The sequence below is a fragment of the Natator depressus genome, chromosome 4, assembly GCF_965152275.1.
Source record: "Natator depressus isolate rNatDep1 chromosome 4, rNatDep2.hap1, whole genome shotgun sequence".
In the NCBI taxonomy this organism is placed as follows: domain Eukaryota; kingdom Metazoa; phylum Chordata; order Testudines; family Cheloniidae; genus Natator; species Natator depressus.
Genome location: NC_134237.1, coordinates 84,461,234 through 84,487,202, shown reverse-complemented (window position 1 = coordinate 84,487,202; position 25,969 = coordinate 84,461,234). Strand labels below are relative to the sequence as shown.

General features: G+C 42.9%; 2 protein-coding genes across 2 annotated transcripts in view; one reads left to right on the top strand and one right to left on the bottom strand.

Annotated features, from left to right (window-relative positions):
- The window catches only part of ZDHHC2 (zDHHC palmitoyltransferase 2), a 105,546-nt gene that overhangs the window by 72,547 nt on the left and 7,030 nt on the right, over positions 1–25,969 (top strand). The gene's annotated exons all lie outside the window — the stretch shown is intronic.
- CNOT7 (CCR4-NOT transcription complex subunit 7) overlaps positions 16,220–25,969 on the bottom strand; it is a 29,645-nt gene continuing 19,895 nt past the window's right edge. The window contains exons 6-7 of the mRNA XM_074951341.1: positions 21,302–21,412; positions 16,220–17,811 (exon numbers count right to left, since the gene is read on the bottom strand). Of these exons, the coding sequence (XP_074807442.1) occupies positions 17,683–17,811; positions 21,302–21,412 (240 nt within the window). The 3' untranslated portion in view covers positions 16,220–17,682. The remainder of the gene's footprint in view (positions 17,812–21,301; positions 21,413–25,969) is intronic.

Genomic DNA, 25,969 nt, shown 5'->3' with positions numbered 1-25,969 from the left:
GTTTAAAAGGAAAACTCAAAAAATAAGTTCTAATGTATAACCCTAAATAGCCAGTAGGTCATCAGTAGCATTTGAACTGAATACACTCAGATCCCAAACACATACTCTAATTCTCCCCCTGGACCAGTCACTATTGTGGGATTGAACCCATGGCTGTGGGTTGCACAGCTGTTGAATGCTGCATGTTTAACTGATGTTTAAGATTTTGGGGTTCTGTGCTTACATCTGGAAGAGGAGTGATGAGTGTCAGGATTCAAAGTTCAAAATGCTGAATGTACCGCAAAATTCAGGTCCCTTACAAGTCTATACCTGTTAGTACAGTAGGCCATTTTTGTGCTGATAAACCAATAAGTGGACACATTTCAAGGGGGAAGCTTCCCCTCCCCCCCCCCAGCACTTAAGCTTTCATACACTGCACCATTTCTTAAGCTAGACTCCCTTTCTTGGAGAACAACTCCCCCAACGCTGATGGTGCAGGAAGACTGTACAAACACCATTAAGACAAGCTAATAAAAATAAACATGCTTTTAAGATTATGGAGATAGTCTCTTCTGGCTCTGCGCATGGGGAAGAGAAAGCTGACTTTCCAGTAAAAGAGAAGTACCTCCTTCCAACCAAATAGCAAGTCCAAAGAAATTGGCATTTCATAATGAAAGGCATGTCCAACATTCCCTTTTTGGCTAGAGGCTGCCTTTCACTTGCATGCTACGTATTGTACCACAGCATGCTGTCATCGTAGCTGCTTGGTTTTGTGCCTAAGTGCTTGGTAACACGTAGAACCTTAACCCAGGCTCTCCTTTGATAAGGGCAGCATGCCTGGAGAGTGGTAGCTGCCACTCTATTTAAGTAAAGCGGAGGCTGTGGTTAGCTCAGTGGAGTAAATATTTGGCTAGCAGGTTCCAGTTCAAATGCAGTTCAATTCAGGGGCTCCAGTGCTTTATCATCACACACACTTCCCTCTCCACATCAAACACGATGGCTTTGTGCATGGTGGATGACTGTGTACACACTGTAATACTATCAAAGCTGCTAAAAGATGAAATTGTGTGATCATGAATTTGCCACTGACTATAAAGGCTTTACTTTTCTTAGTGTAAGAAAATTTCTTCAGAATAAGGCTGAGAGGTACGAAGGCAAACCAATTGAACAGATCACACTATCCACCCACAGAGGCTAGGAAATGTACTGTATCCCTCATGTACAACAAATTACATACAGTAGGTGAAACTGCATATGCATTATGTTAGCCTGCTGCATTACTAAACCCCATTCTCCCAGTCCATGTTTCCTCCTACAAAGCTGACTTAGTAAACCCCTCACATATTTTACAGCACTGTGCCAATAACAGCTCCAATACAGCTACTGTGAGGTGGATTGAATTTCACTGTATCTTCCCCACCAGTACCACTGTTTTGTTTTTGGTTTTTTTGGGGGGTGGGGGGCGGTGTTTGGGTCAAGTTATCATTAAGACTGCAGGGCACATATAATAGGATTTAACCTAGAGCAACAGGGACAGCATCCATCAGCAACATTGCTCCATAGCATGTTGCAGCTGGCTCTAGAGCTGGGAGAGTTCCTGTGCATAATTGCACACAGCCGCAGTAAGATCCCTGACCTGGTGCCCACACAACGTTGCACTGTTAACACAAATGTGGCTGAATCTGACCTTTGACAGACTGAATAGTGCGCAGAACTGAAGAAGAGCACATCTCTGCGAACTGTTGTCATCAATGATGACACTATAGAACAAAAACAAGAAGCAGCATACACCGGCGTGACAGATGCTTCCGCTGCTCTGCATTTGATCAAAAGGCATCTGTATTGGCACAATACACTTGCCTACAGCCCCCTTTGCAACCCTTTATCAGCTCTCTCATTGTCCACAATTAATTTCTTCATGCTGGAACTGTGAACAAGAAATCTTCCTTCAAATTCACCATTCTCTAGAGCCTACCTCCTCTTAGGCTCCAATTCTGAAAAGCCCCTCCTTTATTCCATCTAGCTAAGTTCCTACAATGGCTCCCTTTCTTGGAGTATCTGATTACTTGGTCATCTTGGAATCTGACAAATAAGTCCTAGTATTTTGGGCTGTAATCAACTGCCTTATTGTAGGCGGCCAATACTGAGAAAGCTGTACCTGGTCCCTTAAGGCCTGCGTCAGTTTCTTGTGGCTATTCGCTCTTTTTGCCAAACATTCTTGGCCTAGCTGCAGAATGCCACTAGCCCCTGCTCCTGCCCCTCTTCACTTTGTGAAGAATTCTTCTGAAAACAGACTAGTTCTCACTATACACAGAAGGCCCTATTTATGAAAGCAGAATACCTTAACAGGAAGCTGTATCAATCTGAAATATAGGAACATACAATCAATTCTCGCTATGGTTTAAGCAAGCTTAGGCATTAGTCCCCAAAGGACGGTAGCTGTGATGAAAGAGAACTGCATGCCACTTTACCCCGCACAAGAGATGCTTTTGTGTCAGGCAGAGGCACAGCAATGAAGGAGTACAGAGGAACTTTCATAGCCACTGGCTGAGCTGGACCAGATCTGTAGATAAATGAAGGGCTCTAGCATTATCAGTCTAACACCGTTGACAAGCTCTGAAATTCATACACTGGGTGCTTATACAAATTTTATTTTTAGACCAATCTTGCCAGGTAGATAAATATTTTAGTTACAGTGAGTAACCACAAACAAGCAAGGAAACAAAAAAGTGTGCCTGCTTTCTTTATTCAGGACACTGAGAAAAGAGCTGGGGCCTGACCACTATGGCTCAATCAGCCACCTTTGAATGTTGAGCCACAGGGCCTTCACCACTGATTTAGCTTATATTTGGTCTTATTTTTAGTAAAGTCTCAAGCTCCTGCATGACGTTGTGCAAGACCCAGATACCATGGCTCTTAATTCAGCAGAGTATTTCCAAAAAACTAGTCTAAAAGTTGTACTGTTGCAGAAAACAGTTGTACTTCAGCTAATACTATTTTCAGTTGGGACAGTCAAAGACAGCAAAAGGGGCAGGCGGCACTGGAACGGCAACCCTGTGTCATTACACAAAAGGGAAGAAAGACTATAGAGTATGTTTGTGTAATGCAGCCAATATTCACATCTGACTGCCTCCCACCTCTCCAATCAAGCTAGCAACATAACATTTCTGTACAGTAGAACCTCAGGGTTACAAGCACCAGCGTTTCGAAATGACCAGTCACCCACCCACTTCATTTGAAGCCAGAAGTACGCAATCAGGCAGCACAGAGACCCCAAAAAAGCAGATACAGTATTGTACTGTGTTAAATGCACACTGCTAAAAAATAAAGGGAAAGCAGCATTTTCTTCTGCATAGTTGTAAGGCGGTTGTGGCTCTCTCCCCGTCTGTCAGGAAGGGAGACCACGCCCCCTCTCTACAATGCCTCTGGAGCAACTCAGTTCAGGGGGGAATTAGCCAACAAGTTAGTAGGCCCAAGCCTGCAGTCCAGGGCGGGACAGCCAACAATTAAGGGCTCTGGCCTGAAGTCAGGCAGAGCATCCATGAGTCTATAGGCCCAGGGCCCTCAATCAGGGAAGGGCAGCAAACAGTTAATGGCTCTGGCTTGCAGTCAGGCAGGGCAGCACAGCAGTCTAGGACAGGGGTGGCCAACCTGTGGCTCCGGAGCCGCATGCAGCTCCTCAGAAGTTAATATGCATAGGTGCTGACTCCAGGGCTGGAGCTACCGGTGCCAACTTTCCACTGCTCAACCCAAGGCCCTGCCCCCACTCCACCCCTTACCCCAAGGCCCCCGCCCCTTCCTGTCCCCTCCCCTGAGCCTGCTGCACCCTTGATCCTCCCCCCTCCATCCCAGAGCCTCCTGTACACTGCAAAACAGCTGATCATGGCAGGCAGGAGGCATGGGGAGGGAAGGGGAGGTGCTGATTGGCAGGGCTGCCGGTGGGCAGGTGGTGCTTGGGGGGGTCATGGGGGCTGCGGATGTATTATTGTGGCTCTTTGGCAATGTACATTGGTAAATTCTGGCTCCTTCTCAGGCTCAGGTTAGCCATCCCTGGTCTAGGGGGATCAGCTCTCTGGCAGGGCAGGCAGCAAAACCGTCTGGCATCCCTGCTCAGGTGGACAACAGACCAAGGCAGGCCTCTTGGGTGGGGTAGCAGGAGGTAGGGGGACGCAGGCCCACCCGACTCCACTGCAGCCCAGCCCAAGCAGTGGTGGAGTGATCTGTGAGTGTGGAATCTGGCAACACACTGGTCAGCTTGCCATCAGTAACGCAGCCGAACCCTATTCGGCTTCCCTGGGCTCCTTCCTGCACTCCCATTCAGGGAGTACCTGGGTTCCAGGGTCATCATTTGTCTCGCAGGGGTAAACAGCTAGTGGCAGCCACAACAGCTCCACCGTGTCCCTCTGAGTCTCTGGCACTGTAGCGGCCTCTGTTGGGTCTGACCTCTAGCCGCCGGGGAGGGGAGGAGACATCCTGCTCCTCTGGCAGTTCTCCCCAAACTGAGCTGGAAGGTTGGTCTTTTATATTTCTGGTTCCTGTCCCACCCCTCTGCTTCCGGTGGGGTGGTCGTGGGTGTCACAGCTCTCTCCCAGGCTGTCAGGGAGCGAGACCACGCCCCCTTGCTACTATAGTAAAGTTTCAAAGCTGTATTAGGTCAATGTTCGGCTGTAACTTTTGAAAGAACCACCATAACGTTTTGTTCAGAGTTATGAACATTTCAGAGTTACAAACAAGCTCCGTTCCCGAGGTGTTCGTAACTCTGATGTTCTACTGTAGAGGATTTTTCCCATCCTCTCCCCCTCCCAATAGATCACTGAAGCCAGAATTTCACTATGATAAGAAAAGACCTACCTGGCAAAAAAAACCCGACCTCATCTCAGCAAAGGAGAGATAAGACAGCAAGGCCTCTTCAGCACTCCCACTAACAGGAGGCAACTAGCAGCTAGCTGTCTGCAAAGCTGTAGCAGGACCAGCAATTCTTCATTCCCCTAAACACAGCTACAGTAAGTGTAGAGGATTCCTCCTCAGAGCCAAGCAGTAGCACTTTTTCCCCCTCAATCCCACCTACTCAGCCACAGGAGAAGAAAACTCTGGATAAAACTGCTACAGAGCAACAGGGGAGTTTCAGAGTGAGGTTGTTGGAGGGAGAAGTAATAGAATCGCTATGGTTAGGAAGGGCCAAATTGCCAATGCCAACACTGCTCCTGTCTCCTCCACCTGCACCTGTATCCAGACTGAGAACCTAACCATGGATGCCTCTACCCAGATCCTGGTGTGGATTTGCAGAGACTGTGGCCTGCATTTCCTACTCACATAAAGCCATCCAGTGTTAAAGGTGCCTGCTGGTGGAATCTTTCTGGAAACAGGTGGGAGAGCTACAGGTGGGAGGTGGCTAGGCTGAGGAGCATCCGTGCCCACAAGGAATTCCTTGAGAATATTCATATGGAGACATCCAAGGCTGAGGACGCTATCCAGCTAGAGGACTGCTGTTACACCGCTGGCGGAGGAGAAGATATGGCTCTGTCACAGGGAGGACACTGACTGCTGGTTACGTCTGGCAGCAGGCAGTGCTCCCCCCGTACTCCCAACCCACCCACCCACCATGGTGATGGAGAACCGTTATGCTGCCCTGGTAACAAACGATGAGGAATCATGCCAAAAGGTGGAGGAGGAGAAGCCCCCAAGGCTAGAAGGATCACAGCCACCATTCCCAGGAGGAAACATAGGATAGTGGTGGTTGGTGAATCTTCTCAGGGGGACGGAGGCACCCATCTGTCGCCCTGACATGACATCCCGGGAGGTATGCTGCCTGCCAGGGGCCCGTATCCAAGATGTTACAGAGCAACTGTTGAGGATCATCTGACTACTACCCCATGCTACTCATCCACGTGGGCACTAATGATACTGTGAGGAATGACCCTCAGCAGTTCAGAAGTGACTACAGGGCTCTGGAAGTAAGGGTGAAGGAGTTGAGAGTGCAAGTGGTGTTCTTTTAGATTCTTCCAGCCAATGGTAGGGGTCCAGGCAGAGACAGATGCATCCTGGAGATGAATGCCTGGCTGCTTGGATGGTGTCACCAGGAGGGCTTTGACTTCCTTGATCACTGGATGCTGTTCCAGGAAGAAAGACTGCTAAGCAGATATGGATCCACCTATTGAGGAAGGGGAAGAGCATATTTGGATACACCTAGTGAGGAGGGCTTTAAACTAGGTTCAAAGGGGGCAGGTGACCAAAGCCACATGTAAGTCAAAAACATGGAGATCTAGGAAAAGGGTCAGAATTTGGGGGGAAATGGGCTATTATAGCAGAAATAAAGGAGAGAAGACAGAACTGGGGGGGGGGGGACATCTGTTGTGAAAATAACAGCAGAGCACAGATTATCGAATAAGTTCTTGGAATGTATTGGAAACAATTATTTATTTCAGAAGGTGGAGAAAGCTACTAGGAGAGAGGCTGCTCTAGATTTCATTTTGACAAATAAGGAGGAACTGATTGAGAATTTGAAAGTGGAAGGCAGCTTGGGTGAAAGTGATCATGAAATGGTAGAGTTCATGATTCTAAGGAACGGTAGGAGGGAGAACAGCAAAATAAAGACAATGGATTTCAAGAAGGCAGACTTTAGCAAACTCAGAGAGTTGGTAGGTAAGATCCCATGGGAAGCAACTCTAGGGGGAAAAACAATTGAAGACAGTTGGCAGTTTTTCAGAGAGACATTATTTAGGACAAGAGCAAACTATCCCACTGTGTAGGAAAGATCGGAAGTATGGCAAGAGACCACCCTGGCTTAACCAGGAGATCTTCAATGATTTAAAAAATCAAAAGAGAGTCCTACAAAAAATGGAAACTAGGTCAAATGACAAAGGATGAATATAAACAAACAACACAAGTATGCAGGGACAGAATTAGAAAGGCCAAGGCACAAAATGAGATCAAACTAGCTAGAGACATGAAAACATTCTACAAATACATTAGAAGCAAGAGGAAGACCAGGGTAGGCCTGTTATTCAAGGGGTGGGAGGGAAAACAAGAATAGAAAATGCGGAAATGGCAGAGGTGCTTAATGACTTCTTTGTTTCGGTTTTCACTAAGTAAATTGGCGGTGATTGGACGTCTAACAGAGAATGTCAGTGAAAATGAGGTAGGATCAGAGGCTAAAATAGGGAAAGAACCAGTTAAAAAATTACTTAGACAAGTTAGAGGCCTTCAAGTCACCAGGGCCTGATGAAATGCATCCTAGAATACTCAAGGAGATGAGAGAGGAGATATCTGAGCCATTAGCGATTATCTTTGAAAAGTTATGGAAGACAGGAGAGATTCCAGAAGCCTGGAAAAGGGCAAATATCATGCCAATCCATAAAAAGGAAAATAAGTACAACCCGGGGAATTACAAACCAATCAGCTTAATTTCTGTACCCGGAAAGATAATGGAGCAAATAATTAAGCAAACAATTTGCAAAAATCTAGAAGATAATAAGGTGATAAGTAACAGTCAGCATGGATTTGTCAAGAACAAATTGGGTCAAACCAACCTTATAGCTTTCTTTGACAGGGTAACAGACCTTGTGGCTAGGGTGGAAGCGGTAGCCGTGGTATATCTTGACTTTAGTAAAGCTTTTGATACTGTCTCGCGTGAAACTTCTCATAAACAAACTAGGGAGATACAACCTAGATACTAAAAGATGGGTGCATAACTGGTTGGAAAACCGTCCCCAGAGAGTAGTTATCAGTGGTTCACAGTCATACTGGAAAGGCATAATGAGGGAGGTCCCACAGGGATCAGTTCTAGGTCCTGTTCTTTTCGATATTTTCATCAATGATTTAGATAATGGCATAGAGTACACTTATAAAATTTGCAGATGATACCAATCTGGGAGGGATTGCAAGTGCTTTGGAGGATAGGATTATAATTCAAAATGATCTGGACAAACTGAAGAAAAGGTCTGAAGTAAATAAGATGAAATTCAATAAGGACAAATGCAAAGCACTCTTCTTAGGAAGGAACAATCAGTTGCACTCATACAAAATGGGAAATGACTGTTTAGGAAGGAGTACTGCGGGGTCATAGTGGATCACAAGCTAAATATGAGTCAACAGTGTAACGCTGTTGCAAAAAAAGCAAACATCATTCTGGGATGTATTAGCAGGAGTGTTGTAAGCAAGACACGAGAAGTAATTCTTCTGCTCTACTCCACACTGATTAGACCTCAACTGGAGTATTGCATCCAGTTCTGGACGCCACATTTCAAGGAAAGATGTGGACAAATTGGAGAAAGTCCAGGAAAGAGCAACAAAAATGATGAAAGGTCTAGAAAACATGACATGACCTTTGAGGGAAGACTGAAAAACTTGGGTTTTTTTAGACTAGAGAAGAACAGACTGAGAGGGGACATAACAGTTTTCAAGTACATAAAAAGGTTGTTACAAGAAGAAGGGAGAAAAATTGTTCTCCTTAACCTCTGAGGATAGGACAAGAAGCAATGGGCTTAAAATGCAGCAAGGGAGGTTTAGGTTGGATGTTAGGAAAAACTTCCTAACTGTCAGGGTGGTTAAGCACTGGAATAAATTGCCTCGGGAGGTTGTGGAATCTCCATCACTGGAGATTTTTAAGAACAGGTTAGACAAACAGCTGTCAGGGATGGTCTAGATAATACTTAGTGCTGCCTTGAGTGCAGGGGACTGGACGAGTGAACTCTCGAGGTCCCTTTCAGTCCTATGAGTATATGAAAAGGATTAGTACTCTCAAGCCTGGGTACCCTGGAGCAGAACTTCACTGTAGGAAGTGGAAACATGCACTGAAGCAGTTTGTGATTTTTCAGTCCACCATATGCAAACGACCAAGCATAACAGACTTCAATATAATCAATGCCACTCAGAGTAATCCTTTTACAATCCATTCACAGCAACCAGCAAGCTAACAAAAAGGCCCAGTTTAAGAGAGAAGTCCTCTTGTCCTAAAACACACCAGAAACCCATCTGTTGGCAGACTTTTATGAAAGGATTCTAAATCTCCTCACAACAACTTGGTCATTTTTGCTTGTACTGCACGCATTCTGCTGGAAGTTCTGTTTCATTTGCTATTACTGAGTGGGTAGGAAAGATGTCTGGATCAGAGCCAGGATATTTTTGGTAACCTTGCTTTTTCTTTTTAAACTGCACATTAATATACAGCATGGTTGAGGAAAACCATCTACTTTCTGAACTTTTGTGGTTGCACCTCCATATACCCTATCAATTTACTCCATTCTCCTTTTCTATGAACCGTGTCAGACACACACAGGAGGATAGTGGTTTCCTTCTGAATGTGAAGAGAAAGTTCAATGCTGGCTTACATTTAAAATAGTCCTCTCTACCATACCATACCCGAACAATTGGCAGCACAAACAGGGCTATACATTAAAACACTATAGCTCTACACAGTGTTACAAAACGGAACATTGAATTTTCAATCAATAGGATTTAACTTCTGTAGATGTCAAATGCACAGTTAGACTATATTTAATATAGTGTACCAAGTGAGCATAAAATTATTCTTCCATTTGACTTCATATGACTGAGTCTAACTTGCCCATATAACTTTTCTTCACAAATGCACCCATTGCAGCAAAGGCAGCTTTCAAGGTGACCCACATTATATGAAAGCTAGCAACATCAGTGTAAGTATGCTTAATGGGCACACAATTAGTTAAATGGTGAAAAAGTTAGGAAGATTGCATTCAAATAATACACTGGGTGTACAATTGAAGTGTACCTGCTATTGCATTGGCTTGGGTCATTATAGCCAGCACCCCAAACCCACTCCTGCACCTCAACCCCAGCCCTGATCCCCCTCCCAGAGCCAACACCCCACACCACAACGCTCTGCCCCAGCCCAGAGCCCACACCCCTTTCTATACCCCAACCCCTAGCCCCAGGCTCAGCCCAGAGCCCCCTCCCACACTGTAAACCCCTCAGCTCCAGCCCAGAGCCCACACCCCCTCCCAAACCCCAGCCTTGTGAAAGTGAGTGAGGGTGGAGGAAAGCGGGGGAGGGGGGGGGAGCCTTTGGAGAAGGGGCGGGGTAGATCCTGCCCTTAAATTTAAAAAGTGATCTTGGTCATTAAAAGGTTGGAGATCACTGCCCTACATTACCATGGATCTTAGAAATATGCTGTCCTCAGGGATTCCTGTTTATTGTTTGTCTCAGTAAAACTACCTTACGGCATCAAGTGTGTGAAGAGGCTTAGGAAACAAAACCCAGAGGTAAATGGATTGTTTTATATGGAATTTAGACAACCTTGGGCAGAAACGTGGAGTGAGGTCACAGATTAAATCTGTCTTTATGAACACTGTATAAGGAGGACTTGACCTGAATTTCCCTTACCGTTCCAGTTGATGTAATGGCCACCAGAAAGGTGGCATGGGGAACAAGTTGTTTAGGGCTCAAAAGGGAGGACTCATCAACCCTGCTAATATGAAGATCCCAAGAGAGAGGAGGGAGCTCCCCAGCTGTGGGGAAAACCACAGATGAGACCTTTCAGGAACCTTAATATGTATGGTAGGGAAAATACAGTAATGCTCTAGATCAGTGGATCTTTCAGGACTACTGTACCCCTTTCAGGAGTTTGATTTATCTTGCGTACCCCCAAGTTTCACCTCACTAAAAATCTACTTGCTTACAAAATCAGACATACAAATATGAAAAAGTGTCACAGCACACTATTACTGAAAAATTGCTTACTTTCTCATTTTTACCATATAATTATAAATCAATTGGAAGATACATATTGTACTTACATTTCAGTGTATAGTATATACAGAAATATAAATAAGTTATTGTCCATATGAAATTTTAGTTTGTACTGACTTCGCTAGTGCTTTTTCATGTAGCCGGTTGTAAAACTAGACAAATATCTAGATGAGTTGATGTACCCCTTGGAAGACCTCTATGTACCCCCAGGGGCATGCATACCCCTGGTTGAGACCCACTTTTCTAGATAGGAGGGTGCAGCTATTGCTGCTAGATAGATCCCTATGGAGCTGATGGAAAATCTAAATTGTTTCAGGAATAGCAAACAGTCCAGTATTACTGAAAATTGGTGATGTCAAGGGAGAAAGCTGGTGCCGAGATGCCCAAATAGAAACCCTTTCCTATTTAGCTTTATAAGAGTCAGTCTGGTTGAAGGTTTCCTGCCTTGGAGCAAACTGTTCTGAACCTCATCCAACTAACATTGGTCTGGACTATTCCGAGAGACTGTTTTGGACACAGCAGATGGGGGAGGGGGTTGCTGAAATGTTAATCAAATCTCAATACCAGGACTGGGCTGTGACCCCTCTGGGGCAGAATATCTGACACTTGTTCTGATCTGTGGTAATCAGGTCTATTTCTGGGAATGCCCACTTCTGAAAGACGTTCTGTAGGACTGAGTCTTTGAGAGACCACTTGTGGTTGTCAGAGAATTGCTTGCTCAGTTGATCTGCCAAGATGTCCTGAAGGCCAGGAAGGTGAAGACCCACCAGTGTGATTTGGTTTGGAAGAACCAATCCCATAAACATGTGACTTCCTGACAGATGGGGAGCAAGATCATCCACACTTGCCTGTTGACGATCTATCGCTGTGACATTGACTGTCCACATTTTTACTGTGGATCCCCGAAGAGGAGTCAAGAATACTTTGCATGCCAGGATCAGTCTGAGCTCTAGAATGTTTATGTGGAGGCAAGCTTAATGATGGAACCACAGGCCCTGAATTTAAAGGTGCCCCCATCCCTGAGTGGAGCCAGATGTCATCAGAAATTTGGCAAACAAAGCTGTAGAGAAGGATACTTCATTGAATGCGTGAAGAGGATCTTTCCACAAGTTTAATGAGGAAATGCCTTCTTGTGGGACTGTGACCATCATGTTCATGTGGTGAATGCTGGATAGATACACAGATTTTAGCCACCCTTTCATGCAGGATAGGTGAAGTCTGGCATATTGTGTAACATAAATGCATGAGGCCACGTGTCCTAGAAGTCTAAGGTATGTTTTCATTGGTATCTTTGGATGAGCTTTTAGTTCATTGGTAAGACCTGGTTAGTTTGGAATCTCTCATGGAAAGTGAGTTCTCACTGACCTTCAGTCTAACAGTGCTCCTATGAACTCTACACTCGGAGTTGGAATCAATGTGGATTTCTGTCTTGATTTTGAGACCTAGTAAAGCAGAAATATTTAGAATTACTTGACTAGAGTCGGTCACCTGCTGCGGTGATCTTCCACAAGTCAGCCAGTTACTGAGGTAAGGACAGACCTGGATTCTCCGTAGATGAGCTGCCACTATTGCTCCATTCTTGAATACCCTTGATACTGTAGAAAGATCAAAGGGCAGGACTCTGTATTGGTAGGGAGATGTTCCTACAGCGGGGCACTGTTGGCAGGGCAGTTGTTGGCATGACTGCTTTCTTCTAGAGGTTGGAACAGAGGCCCAAAGAGCCCAGTTGCTGGTGAATTTTTTGAGGAGCGGAAGGCCTCATTTGTTCCATTGTCGAACAGTTTGTTACCCTCAAATGGGAGGTCCTCACTGTTGCCTATACCTCCCTGGAAATGGCCAAGGACTGAAGCCATGATAACCCCTCGTGGCTATTGCAATGGTCATTGCATGTGCCATAGTGTCAAACATCTAGCACAGCCTGTAATGATCTATGGGCAGTCAGTTGTCCCTCCACCACGATAGGCTTCATGTCATCCTGGTGTTCTTTACAGAGTTTTTAAAATTAGGACAAGCTTCTCATTTTATAGGTAGTTATATTTTGAGAGAAGGGCCACGTTGTTAGCCTCATCGGGAGACTAGCCGACAAATACACCTCGTCACTGAACAGGGACAATTTGTTTGGGTTCTCTTCTCTAAGTATGGACATACGAGGATTCTGCTGTTTTGATTTCTCCTGAACTGTTACCACTATGAGAGAACCTGGTGTTGGATGTGAATAGAAATACTCAAAACTTTTAGGAGGGCCCTGGTACATCCCGTCAGCTCCTTTGACTTGGCTGGGATAGATGCAGGTGTATGCCAGACAGTTCTTGCAAGCTCCAGTAGACCTTTATGAACAGACTAGATTTGTTTCCCTGTTGTAAAAGAATATTAAATGTTCGAGAACACCAACACAAGCTGTTTGACTACTTCCAGGGGTATATCCAAAGTTTCTGCCATGCACTTCATCAGGTCCTGGAATTCATTAAACTCAGCTGAGACCAATTTAGGTGGACACTCTCTCAGAGGAGGATGAGATTATAGCAGAGATCAGCTTCACTTCCTCTGGTAGCTGATGATGTACTTCAACTCTCTTCCTCCCTTAATTGGCTTGATTTGCCTTTCAGGAAGGGCAATCCTGCCCTGCAGACAGGGGATGAAGCAAGTCTCCTGGAGTACGGCTGCACACCAGTAAAACCAAACTAGTATGGATAGGAATATTGAGGTGGAAGAAACCGAGAATGGTACAGATATTATGATCCCCGTGAAGCCTAGACTTCTATTACCTCTCACAGACTCCTTCCTACAATCCCTTCCTGACTCCCAGATGGCTATCAAGGGAGGGGATGGTGGGCAAGTGGTAGATGATTCTCTGCTATGCTCAGCAGAGGAGGAGGAGGAGGAGGAAAAGGACTAGACCTCCATTAAGGGAGAGGCACTTCTGTCAGGTGTACTCTGTCTCCACGGAGGAGGTTGGTACTGGGAATACTTCTCTACCCCAGCATACCAGTGACTCCAAGGCTGGGGGTTTAGCTATCACCTTCCTTAATTTTTTGGAAGAGACAACTCTGGCACTGTGCCCACAGCTAAAATCACTGAACACTGTATATGGTTTAGATGCAGACATAATTGGTTCCAAGGTAGTGGGTACCAATGTGTATGGTACTGGGGCTACTATCACAGAGGCACTTGGTGCTGAGGCTTGAGTACCAAGAAAATCAGTGTCGGGGTAAATGCTGAAGGGTTGCTACAGAGAGCAGCGCTGTCCACTGGGAGTCTGTACCAGGACAATGGAATGGACCTTCTCAGGGTCTTCAGGTGAATGAACCCAGGATGAGTCATGGCCTTGCTGACCCTTCTGTCTCACTCTGCCAGGTGCCAGGGACGGCAACCTGTGTCTGGGCTTATCTTTGGAACGGTGCTCCTTTCTGCCTGTCAGACATCGATGCCGATGTAGTGGCAGATGAGTGGGGCCTCTGAGTAGATGTGGCCCAAGAGCTCAGGGTGGAATCACTGCTCACCAACACACTTACAGAGAGTCTAACTGGACAGTAGAGGCCTGGCTGCAGCTCTCCTCTCGGCATCTGAGATGGCTTGCATCCATTTGCTCTCGTAGAAACAGCTTCAAAGGGGCTTCCCTCACTCTGAGTTCACTTGGAGAAAGAGCAAACAGATGGAACATCACTCTGGGACATGTCCTTCTCCAAGACAAAGCAGGGAGCAGGAGTACCCATCATCAATAAGCATTGCAGTGTCACATGAGGGACAGGCCTTAAGTCCCAGTTAACTTGGCTTCTGCCATAATGCTAGTACTCCTGTAAGGGGAGCCATTTAGGGTAACTGAATAATAAGTATTTTGACAATGGTAATAAAAAAAAGAATTAAAACAATCACAATGTGCAAAGAAAGTGGACAACTGCAAGGCTTTCATCTTGCTGTCACAGGTGGTAAAGAGAAACCGTTTGGCCTGCTCTGCCATAGACAGGAGATGCACAAACACCTAGGGCACAGGCTTGGCCCCAACAGAACCTGCTGCTAAAAGAATCCTCTCACTCACATATTGAATCCGTGTGGACAATCACTCAAAGAAAAACACTAAGTTCTCAATCATTTGCTGAATTTCTTGAATATCTGATGGAGCTTATCTCTTTAGCCATCACGCCACCCAGCACCTACTTAGCTCTAACACATAAACCAGTGCCCAAAGAGTTAGACACAGCTGACCAGAGAAGCCAAAATGCAAGTGACAAGAAAAGGAACATTAGGCGCAACAAATAAATAGGCTTACGTCAAAGGAAATGTGAACAACAAACAAGGCTATCTAGTAACAGATTTCGAGGAGGTTGGGAGGTAGCAGGGACATGATGAGAATTCTTGGCCTTAGAATAAGGAGGCACGTGTCTACATTTCTGGAGCAGTTCAATTTAAAGTATGTATATGGATTTATCTCCACAAAGACATCACCATGTCCACCTTTAAAATTGGACTAACTTGTTTCAAATTAAAAAAACTGATATTCCTCCCCAGGTTAAATAGCTCCTTGTTAGAAACTAAACCTCCTTTGTGTTAACTTTGCAAAAGGAACCTAAATACATGCTCTATAGCTGGGACTGTGTGCGATGACAGCTCTTAAGTATGTGGGCGGATCAAAGCCATTTAAGAGTTTTCTCTCACTGATAAAACTGAATCCTGATTTCACATGGTCTTGTTCCAAAACACACAAATTATTCATAAGACCCTTCCCATTGTGAAGGAGAGGGAGAGAGCAGAAATGTCTACCACCACAAACCACCAAGGAATATTTCAAAAACTTAGCAAAGTCCCTTTTATCTACAGCTGAGAAGATCCTTCAAAACAAAAGTTAACCGAATATAAAAAAATTCACATAAAAACTAGTTTTCCCTCAAAGCATTACCACATATAATCCCATCATAGTGTTTTAAATCTTAACAGCTTCTGTCTGACAAAAGTACCTCAGACCTTCAAAGGGCCCAATCCTGCATTCCTAGTATACTCTGAACTCCCACTGAAGTCATCAGGTGATTTGGATATTCAAATGAAAGCAGGATTGGGCCTAAAGATACACACCTATGTTTATTTGTTAAATGCCAACAGTGTCCTTATCTATGCCCATCTGACTCAGAGGTCAAAATAAAGAGTGATCCAGCACAACTTCTTAGAGTGACAGTCTCTAGATACCTGAAGAGAGAAACTTAATTGGGTAGTTGTACCCACACACTCGTAAATTAGGCTAACAGCAGTGAAATAATTTGGACACAGAAACAGACTCCTGCTATGCTCTCAATTGGCAGAAATAAGCTGGTGCTGGCACCACTTGGGAGCTGTTAAAAGCTCTTTCAGACACCAGAAAGATGAATTAGTACGCATAGTGGAACAGGAAGTATACAGGGACTGAATGGGGTACAATATACATTCCAGTAAAGGTTTCAGAACAAAACTACCAGTCTGTAGATATGTAAGAAAACATTTCTGAAGCCTTTATTTACAAAAGCTTTAAAAACAAATAATATCCTCTGTTATGCAAATAATTTGTTCTTGTTTTAAAAAGGACCACCCAGTTATATTATTGTAACTTAATGAAAAAAGAATGTGTTAAAGTACAAGGTAAACAGATCAATTTGGCGAACATTTGCAAATATTGATTTCAGTGAAGATAACGCACTCACACTGAGGCGTGCATTCCATCATTTCAGGCTAGTATTTAGCTATTCAATCCCAAAAAAAGTCTTCCTGCACAATTGCTCTGCTATGCATGGTTAAAGTACATTACAGTCCTTTAAAACAATATATATAAAATATATTGCTAAGATACACTCAAAAAATAAAACTAGCATTACACTCCTCAGGTAACTTTATTAGCTATAAGTAATTTATATTTTGTTGTTTTACAACAAATATATCTGTACCATCTGTCTTTGTAGCAACTACAAAAGCACAATTTATCTTCGTTCTAATTTAATCATTCAATATAAAGTTTACTTCACGTCTTTGGGTTTTATCCTTAACTAAACTCACTTGCAAAAATCATCAAATCAAGTACATAATAAATATGACTTTAAAAAATAAAAAATATTTAGGTAATACATTACTGGAATAAAAGCTAGGAACTGAATCCAGGGAAGTGTGCCATAATAGAACCACTGCAGTTCCAATATCCTCAGATTTTCAGCTCAATGGCAAAAATACAAAAGTAAGTCTCTCAATTTTTCCTGAAGGGTGTAAAGCTGGTTTTCAAACATTTTCTTCCATCACAGAGTGGCTTTAAAGCAGCAGGCCAATTAGAAGCTGATATGCGCAGGAAGGATGTGCTTGGAAGACTGAACACCAGTAAGATAACAGCAGTTACTAAGATTTCAGTAGTTTGTTTTGCTTGAACAAACAAACGTTGTTATGCAGTGAATGTGTTATGTTCTGCAGGCTCAAAAACCAAGGAATACAGTGTGAAGTTGCTAAAGTTGGCAGACTTATTTTTCTAGCTCAGGGCAAAAACCCCCAATACTTCAGATAAAACAGAGGATCTGAGTCAGAGTCACTCTCTAAAGTGCAAATTTGATGGTCCGCAATCTTGAATAGCTAAAACACCAGCATACTGGAAGGGACAGACATGAAACAGGGAAGTTAGTTACAAATCAGTGCTAGTTAATTTGGGGGGAAGGGGAAAAAAACAAAACTAAGACCAACTAGGTAAGTTTATCAGAATATTCATTATGATTTAGCTTTCCCCTTCTCTCTGCCACGCTGATCCTACACATGCTTCTTTACAGATTGGGTAGGTACAAAGGCCAAATTTAACTCAGAAAATTCAACATATCAAGATCAGATCTGTGATAGGAACAGTCAGATTTAGTACATAGAAAGGCAGAAAATAAAGTGTGCTGAGAAGTGTGGGGGGGAGCCTAATTGTCCAAGGGATTCAACCAGAGATAAAACCTATATACAAGCACACAGAGCTCAGAAAAGATGACCTCCCATTTCATGTCATGACTGTTTGTTGGCTTCTTCTTCATATGCATTCCCTGTGCCATTTTGTACATAGGAAGAACCAGAACCGAGGCCATACAAGTGACCACAATATTTGGCATCATCAATGTGATCTTCAAAGAACATCTAAAAAGGAGTTAAAAAAAGACAAAATCAATACTGAAGAATAAGAGTCTTAATGAGATCAAATACTGTCAGGCTTTTGTAAAAGTCTGAATTTTCATACTCCACATGTAAGTGAAACTAAACCAAAATAACTAAGTGACTCTTGGCACTGAAGTGTTCTTGGCCATGAGAGAAAGAATATTAGCCCTTCAATGCATCTTCCCTTATTTTGATCAGTGGTAAATGGTGACAACTCTAGAAGTCTCAGGAGTCTATTTTAACCCAAGAATTAGAGCCTTGTGTCTTATAAATGCAACAGAACAATATCTCTTTGTAAGTGAGTTTGGTGGGCCTTCTCCTTCACCCCTCCTAATTAAGCACCACACACTACTCAGTGTGGTTTTCAAGATATACTGAATGTTTAAATGGGGTGTAAATCTAACTAAACCAGTTTTTCCTAAAGATTTTATCCACCATTATCTACTTTAAATCCCAGTCTACATTCAGGGGCATTAATTTCCTATTGCTTGAACATGGCTGCAGCATCCATGATGAAGTTTTGGGAATGCAGGAAGATGCAAATACATGTATTTCACCTTTAAACAAATCCTCTCCCTGTAACGAGAAACTGGCAAAGCTAAAATAAAAACTGAATAAATAATGCATGGATGCAGCACTTTACAAAATTACAGGAGAGCTAAAAGATGAAGAAGTAGAGAAAGGGCATAGAGTAAATATGAAGAGAAGAGAGCTCACACAACAAATTAAGGGAGACAGGATGAGTGCAGGCAGGAAAGTCAAGACATTATTTAAAGTCATCCACCCTCTCTTCTCCCAAAAAACTTGGATTTGCCTAGAGCAGCATTTCCTGCATGTAGGATAGTGAATTCCAGGAATTGCCTAAGGGCACTTTTACTTTTTGGGGTGGTTTTTTTTTTTTTTTTTTTTTTAAATTTAAAGTCTTTAAAAAGCCCACCACTAGCTTTTCTAAAAAAAATTCCCCCGGGGGGCAGCATCAAGAAGCAAAGTATCTTTTAGACTGGGAGAGAAAAGGAGAGAGATCAATGACCTCTTTTGTGGCACTTAAAAGCCAGACCAGAAAGTTGTGCTCCTCCTGCTGGTTCTATATCAGAAATCAATAAACAACTTTTCCAGAGCTAAAAGAATACTGGTGAAAGATTACGTGTGTTTTAGGACAAAAACCTAAGTTAGCAAAGCAAAAAGACTTGTTGATATGATTCATTCAAAATACAAACATAAAATTCACCATTTCCCAAATAAAATAGTGCAAGAGTCAATAGAGGAGAAAAATTTTCAAAGCTCCTATGAAGGTCTGAACAATAGAATTAAAAATCTTTGCTTGTTTTATAAAAACAGTGAGATCACGCCTCATTTTAATTAGAAAACTCAGATTCTTATTGCTCCCAGCTAAGCTCTAGTAGTTAGTGAAAATGTAACAAGTTACAGTGGTAGTAACTGAAGAATGCAAGTTGGCTGCACTTTATTATTAGGGGAATTTTCATGGGTTTGGACCTTTTCTCTCAAATCACATTTAAATGTAGTATCACACCCTGTGAACTGAGAAAGATATGGATGTTATTCACTTTTCCCCTTTCCCCCTTCGTTGTTTTAGATCCCATGTAAAGCTTGAGCTCAAAGGAGGAGTTGGAGTACTGTGGGGAAACTTGCACAGTACCAGTGTGCCTCATGCTTGGATCTTACCAGAAAAAGATCAGTCCAGCCCTGCAGCTCTAGCCTGTGCCCTGCCAATCACACTAATGCGAGCCTAACCACATGGAGACTGTGTGATGTGCAGTAAGGGTTAGAATGAAACAATATTTGCCAGAGGCATGCAGCTGCCTCCTCCTTCATATGGCAACATGGACTTCAGAAGCTACACATCCCAGCATTCAATGCTCCAACTTAATCCAAGTGAAGGTCACTTGGATTAAAATGTTAAAGATGAGGGTTGCCACTGTGAACACTTTTTGCATATTAAATGAGAACCACAAGTCTGTAGCATGAGGCCAGACTACAGACACACTGGTAAAAGAGAAGTTTCTTGTGCCAATGTTTTAACACATGCTCTTGTGTGAAAAATAAACACATTACATTAACAGCAACCAATTTCTCCCCCCAGCCACAAAGCAGTCCTAGGGATGTGCAAGAGACTTACAAGATTCATCTTCAGTGAACTGGTACACTAAGTTAATGGATTGCCAGTAACTCGAGGTATGCCACACATTTGTAAAAGCTAGCGTGGACACTCCTCACATCTTAACAAGGCGAGAAATATTTGTGCCTTTACCCTAAGTTGATCCCTAGCTGCCATACGAAGGAGCGCAGCCAAGAAGCTTGGCACATGACTACTGCTGTAGCCATCGAACATGCAGCTGTATTGGCGATACTGAGAGAGGCCTGTAGAGAGAGCTTGGCAATTGTCTGACCTTCTCTTATGAGGACTTGAAGTTGTCCCTCAATTTCTTAGATCTGCTTTTAAATCCAGAGCAGCTCTTTCATTTGGAGGGGACATATATCTGTCCCAGGCAGTGGAGGCAGCCTGAATGTCTGTCACTGAGGGGGAAATATTTATGCCAAGTCTGGCAGGGTTTGAAGCCCTGGCTCTCAGGCATAATCCATACTCGAGACTATGGTTCAAGGCCAGTGAAAAGACAAGGCCCAGATTGGGCAAACAAAGAAGGTGGGGTGGGGGAGGAAGAGCACAAACTTCTAAATAAAAGACAATACCAGAAAGAAGAGAGAAAGATTAAGCGAGAGAGACAGTAAGCTGTGTGTCTAACTGACATGATGCTCTGTCTCAAGGCACAGGCAGTTGAGAAGGACCTGGAGAGGTGACAGGTCTGGTCCTCCCATATACCCTCATACCAGACACAAGGATATCTAGGACGTAGGCATGGATGTGCAGAAAATGCTGATGAAAAGGTGACTGCACATCCTGATATGAAGCACCCATAGGGACACTATGGAAAGAAGAATGTATGACTTTTCAGCTGGAGGAGGTGGTGGTGAACAGAAGCACCGACAGAGTGGCCTGAGCCACCTGCTTCAATCTCTCAGAAGACCCAGGGAGTGGACGATAGGCTCAGGTAGCTGGGGCTCCCTGCCGTGGAAGATGAAGGCCCACAGACTACAGGAAGGAACAGCACCAGCAAGGGGAGGAAGGAGGAGAGAGAGAACCGTGTAGAGACATCCCCTCACTAAGTGCACACACAAACCAAAACAAGGAAAGGAAAGGAAAGGAAAGGATTTGTTGGTGGTAGATTGTACTTTGCATGGGAATGCCCATCATAGACTCTGCCCTTTGTCACAGAATTGATGCCCTCTCATCCATTTCTCTTACTTCTTCTGAAAATTTGTTATACTGCCACTGGCTTTGGTGGGTCAATGGTTCTAGCACATCTCATAAGCGTGAACAGTAGTCAATATTGACTACTAAAGCAGATTACTTTCATCCACATAAACTACAACAGAAAGCAATATGGACACCTACTTCTCTCATTTTGAAAAAGGCCATTCCCGTGAGTAAAGAATCAGATCCTGCCTGATGCTGTGGTCCTATCCTTTCCAGCTCCAACTGCTCTGCGACTTCTTGCAATCCACCCTGAAAAAGGAAGGAGCATTACACAGTCAAAGCGGGGATAATAATTATGAAGTCAGATCATTCAATAGTAGCACTAGAATTCTGCATAACGAAGTCTATTCAACCACCATTTGTATATATTTAGCTTAGCACAATAGCGGTTATAGTAGAGATATACAACCAGCACACACTTGGAAAAGCCAAGCTTTTCATTCAGGCTTTAAGTATCAAGCACTTTCAAGTATTAATGACTGTCTTAGACCTAATAAGCCTCGGCACAGCAGCCAATTAAAGTTGAAGGAATTACTACTGAACAAGGCAATTCCTTCAAGTATTACATTGACTAAACTGAAAGGATTGATGCTGCTGCTGAATGACAGTTTCAGAAATCAAGGTGTTTCTTTAACTCCCTACTTTTCTAATAGGGCTAGAATTTAAACGTGAACAATGGTAATTCAAACATAAAGCAATTTAAGATCCAAATCACTACAAAACATGTGCACTCCAACTTGTCTTGAAAGGAATTAGCTTTCATTTAAAAACACAGTTTTTTCCTTCACTTACCTGCCACCACCTAAGCTCAGGGTTCTGCGCTTGCCCCACAAAACTTCAAAGCATCTAAAGTAGAGGGAATCCAGGAAAATGGTCTACCTTAGGAATTAATGGAGAACCCTGAACCCAGGTGAAGTTGTAAAATTCAAGAGGGGGAAAAAAGAACAAAGTGAAAAAGCTAACATTCAACCGACCTTTAACAATGTTTTAATTTGTTTTATTAACTGCCATAAAAGAGTAAATGAAACATCTGTGTAAAAAGTAATGTAAACTGCACCGTAACCAGGTTCAAGAAGATATTAGATACCATAAGCACACAAAAAACAGGCACTGTGCTACTGAGTGTATTTTTTGAAGAAAACATTTTAAGCCACATCTGTGCTGAAAGCCCTTCGATACACACACACACACACACACATACACACATACATATATATAAACAGCCCATGTACAAAAAGGACAGCTTTTAGACACTGAGTGTAGCAAGTAAACATAGGGCTCAAAATTGGGAACTGCTCTACAGAGATTCTCTAATTGTAGGGCATGGTTCATTGGTGGTCTACACATCTTATCTAACAACAGTAAAGCATCCTTCAGTCTTCAAGCAATTTTTCTTCCTGTTAATTGCAGCCCAGTGGGGAACTTGTGACTTCCAGAAGCTTTTTGACCAACTAAGCACAGCGCCTTCATGTCCTTTTACTGGGTGTATTTTTGGTGTAAATTCAACTGAATCAAATTTGGAGAAAATCTCAAAATAGACAAGGTAGTGCATACACACAGAACCAAAGCAAAGCACTAGGAGAAATCAGAGTCTTTAGGGGTTGTGGGCAATGGGGGAAGGTTTGGAACTAATAAATATAAGTCCTACATCCAGGGAGAGGAAACAAATAGCACAATTTACAATACGGGAGGGGAACTAACCAAGCAGCTGTATCCATTTAATCAAACCACGTTTATTTTCATCTTCACTCCTTTACCCTGCCCTAGCACTACTTTTTCATATAACTTCATAACACTACAGTTGCGCAGCAGGTGAGAGATTGGGAGGAGAGCTGCCAATGATATGAGTCCTATCTTGAGAAATGGTCCACAGAATGAAAATGCCCGAAAGACTTTCACGGACAAATAAAAAATAAATAATAAAAAACAACACACAACTGAACAAATCAGACTATCCCTACTCCAGTTTCTCCATAAGATTAGCAGCATCTCCTATAACTATCCCCAAAACAGGTTTTGATGAATTCCGCCCATTCATTTTAGTGTCACGAAAGCGATAGTGGTGCTACAAGCAGAAGCAGCCTCTCTGCAGATCAGTTCAGCTTCAGACAGGTTAGTGTAATCTTAGCTAAACTGATCCCCATGGGACAATATAGTTATGGTACGTGCAAGACTATGTTGCAGAGGTACCGCTCTTTAAAGGGTTGTACAACTGGGAGAAAATCAGTTACCTTACAATAATTTTTGAAACACTATACTGCATAGTGAAAGTGTGTGTCAGGCAGACTGCTTTGGATCACTACTCTGCCAGCAATAGGTTGAAACTAGGAACAGCATCAAAATGCTTTTAGCCTGCACTACATTTTTTACATCTGAAAAAAAAAGGAAACCAAAACACAGAAGTAGTCAAAGACAGGAATGAAGCTAGCACAAAGCAAGTTCTTTTTAATATTAAAAAGGGAACATATAGTATTTGAATTCCATTGACCATGTACCATTTTGGGAGAGGGAGAAGAGGCTGAGGTGAAATAATGCAAGTTAAAGATTGAACTTTAACCAAGTCAAATTTGCCCCAAATGCAGATTGTTCAAAAGAACTATGAATGTTACAGCCAACAAGGATGTTTCCATGAGTAGGTACTTTGTTTTTTTTAATTCAAATGGAAACTTTATTAATTCCCAAGTGGCATCTGCAAGCCAAACACTACAGAATTGTGCTAGGGCATAAGAACCTGACATTGAAACTAACTAGTTTATTTTAAATCATCCAACATGTGAAAAACGAGCAGACAGTGTAAGGTAGTGAAAACTACATTTTAAAAATTATTTCCATTTTAATTATGTAAGGTGTTAATGTGACAGATAAGAAAATGTGTGGGGTAATTTAAATATTTTATAGCGTGACAATGTCTCTCTGACTTTTGCCATTTTTGCTGGTTTGTGCTACAAATCTGAATTTTGCATGCATTTCAACTCACACTATTACCTAACTTCCCCTTTTTAAATAAGCACCATGAGGACAAGGGTAGGAGGGAAGAAGGGGGAACACCTGAGCTGCTGAATAGACATTTTCAGCAGTTCCCATAGCATTAACATGGATTGCTATTAGAAACATGCCTCATTAAAAACTGGGCCCTCTTAAAACCCACACTCATCCCTTTTAAGCCACATGCCCGCCTGACTAGACAGTAGCTGAAGAGCACTTCTCTCATTACTGGGTACTGATAGCAGTGAGACAGCACACCTACCAATTCTAACTTAGCTTGAATGTCATAGGTCTTAAATCTACCTGTTACAAAGAAAAAGAAAAAATGTGGAAATATTACATTCCAGCCCCTGCAGTGTGTGTAACACTGATCTAGAAAAAAAATTCAGGACAGGGTAAAAGCATCACCTTTGGTTGTGGATATTGGCCAAAATTTTCCAAAAAGGGTGCCTAAAAGTTTGTCACACCAAATAGTTTACAACTGTTGGAAAAACAAGGGAAACACTGGATCTCTCTGGAGACTAATTATGGGATACAGAGCCTTTCTTCTCTAAGTCATTTTTTTTTTTTAAACTTCAGATTAAGGCAGTGCTGATCAAAAGGTTTTTAATATAACCTTGAGAACCAAAAACGCTTTATAAACTGTAGGTCAAAACATAGCCTCCCTCCCCTTAGATATAAATAGCCACAAGAAGGAAAAAACAAAATATTTCAGATGCATCATTCCTTTGAGACAGACAGGTTAGCAGCTTGTGGTTAATTCTGTAACCACATCACCACGGATGATGGCCCAAGATCAATGGGGAATACAAGCCCAACTCCACAAATCTCAGGACATTGGTATAGAGTGTTAACTACTCTGTGCAGCTTGCCAAGCCCCACCCCACCATTAAATTCAGTCAGGATCTACCTGTCTAGTTAAGGTACTTATTGGTCCTCCATTACTGCAGAATCTGAACCTCTCGCAATCATTAACGTATTTATCCTCAACATCTCATCAGGCAGGGAGGTATTACTATTCCCATTTCAGAGATGGGAAACTGCAGCTCAGAGGGACTAAGTATCTTGCCTCTGGTCACACAGGCAGTTTATGGCAGAGTAGGGAACTGAATTTGGGTCTCTCAAGTCCCCAGCTAGTGTTCCAACCACTGGACCATTCTTCCTCTTTAGGGAAGAATCTGTATTGCTATTGGTCACCAGGCTACAGCTGCACCATGGTCCCCACCCAACAGAAGATGGAGAGTAGGAGTAGTGCCGTAGATGAGCAACAGCAAGTGACTATACTCTTTCTGTAGTATTTCTGCTGGAGTCAGGAGGTAATTCTACAGAATGGCTGCAACCACCATCCACACAATTCTGTAGAGCGGGTTTCGGTCCCCAGGGCTAACCATCAGCACCAAAATGTGTCTTAGGAAAATCAAGTGTCTCTAATAAAATGAAGTGACCAACAAGAGTAGCTTGCACCAATCAATAAAGGACCTCAATACAACAATTCAATTCACTGCAATTTAATAGAGATTTAAACAAAAAAAAGTGAAAAAATTCATTTAGGCAACAGTGCATGCAAGTAATTAATGATTTGGCTTCCAAAGACTCACACCAGCTGTTCTCAGTTTGGGACAGATCAATACAGTTGGCATCATTTCATTGCTGTGGACAGTAATGGGACTGTTTCAGCAATGATGTTTGGAGGAACAGAGTAGTCCCAATCTCTCCCCCTCCTGTCATAATTGGTCTGCAGTTTAGTTGCCATTATCACAAAGCTCTAATGACAGCTGCTGTTAAATTTGTCAACTCCACCCACAAGTCCATAAGGGTGGA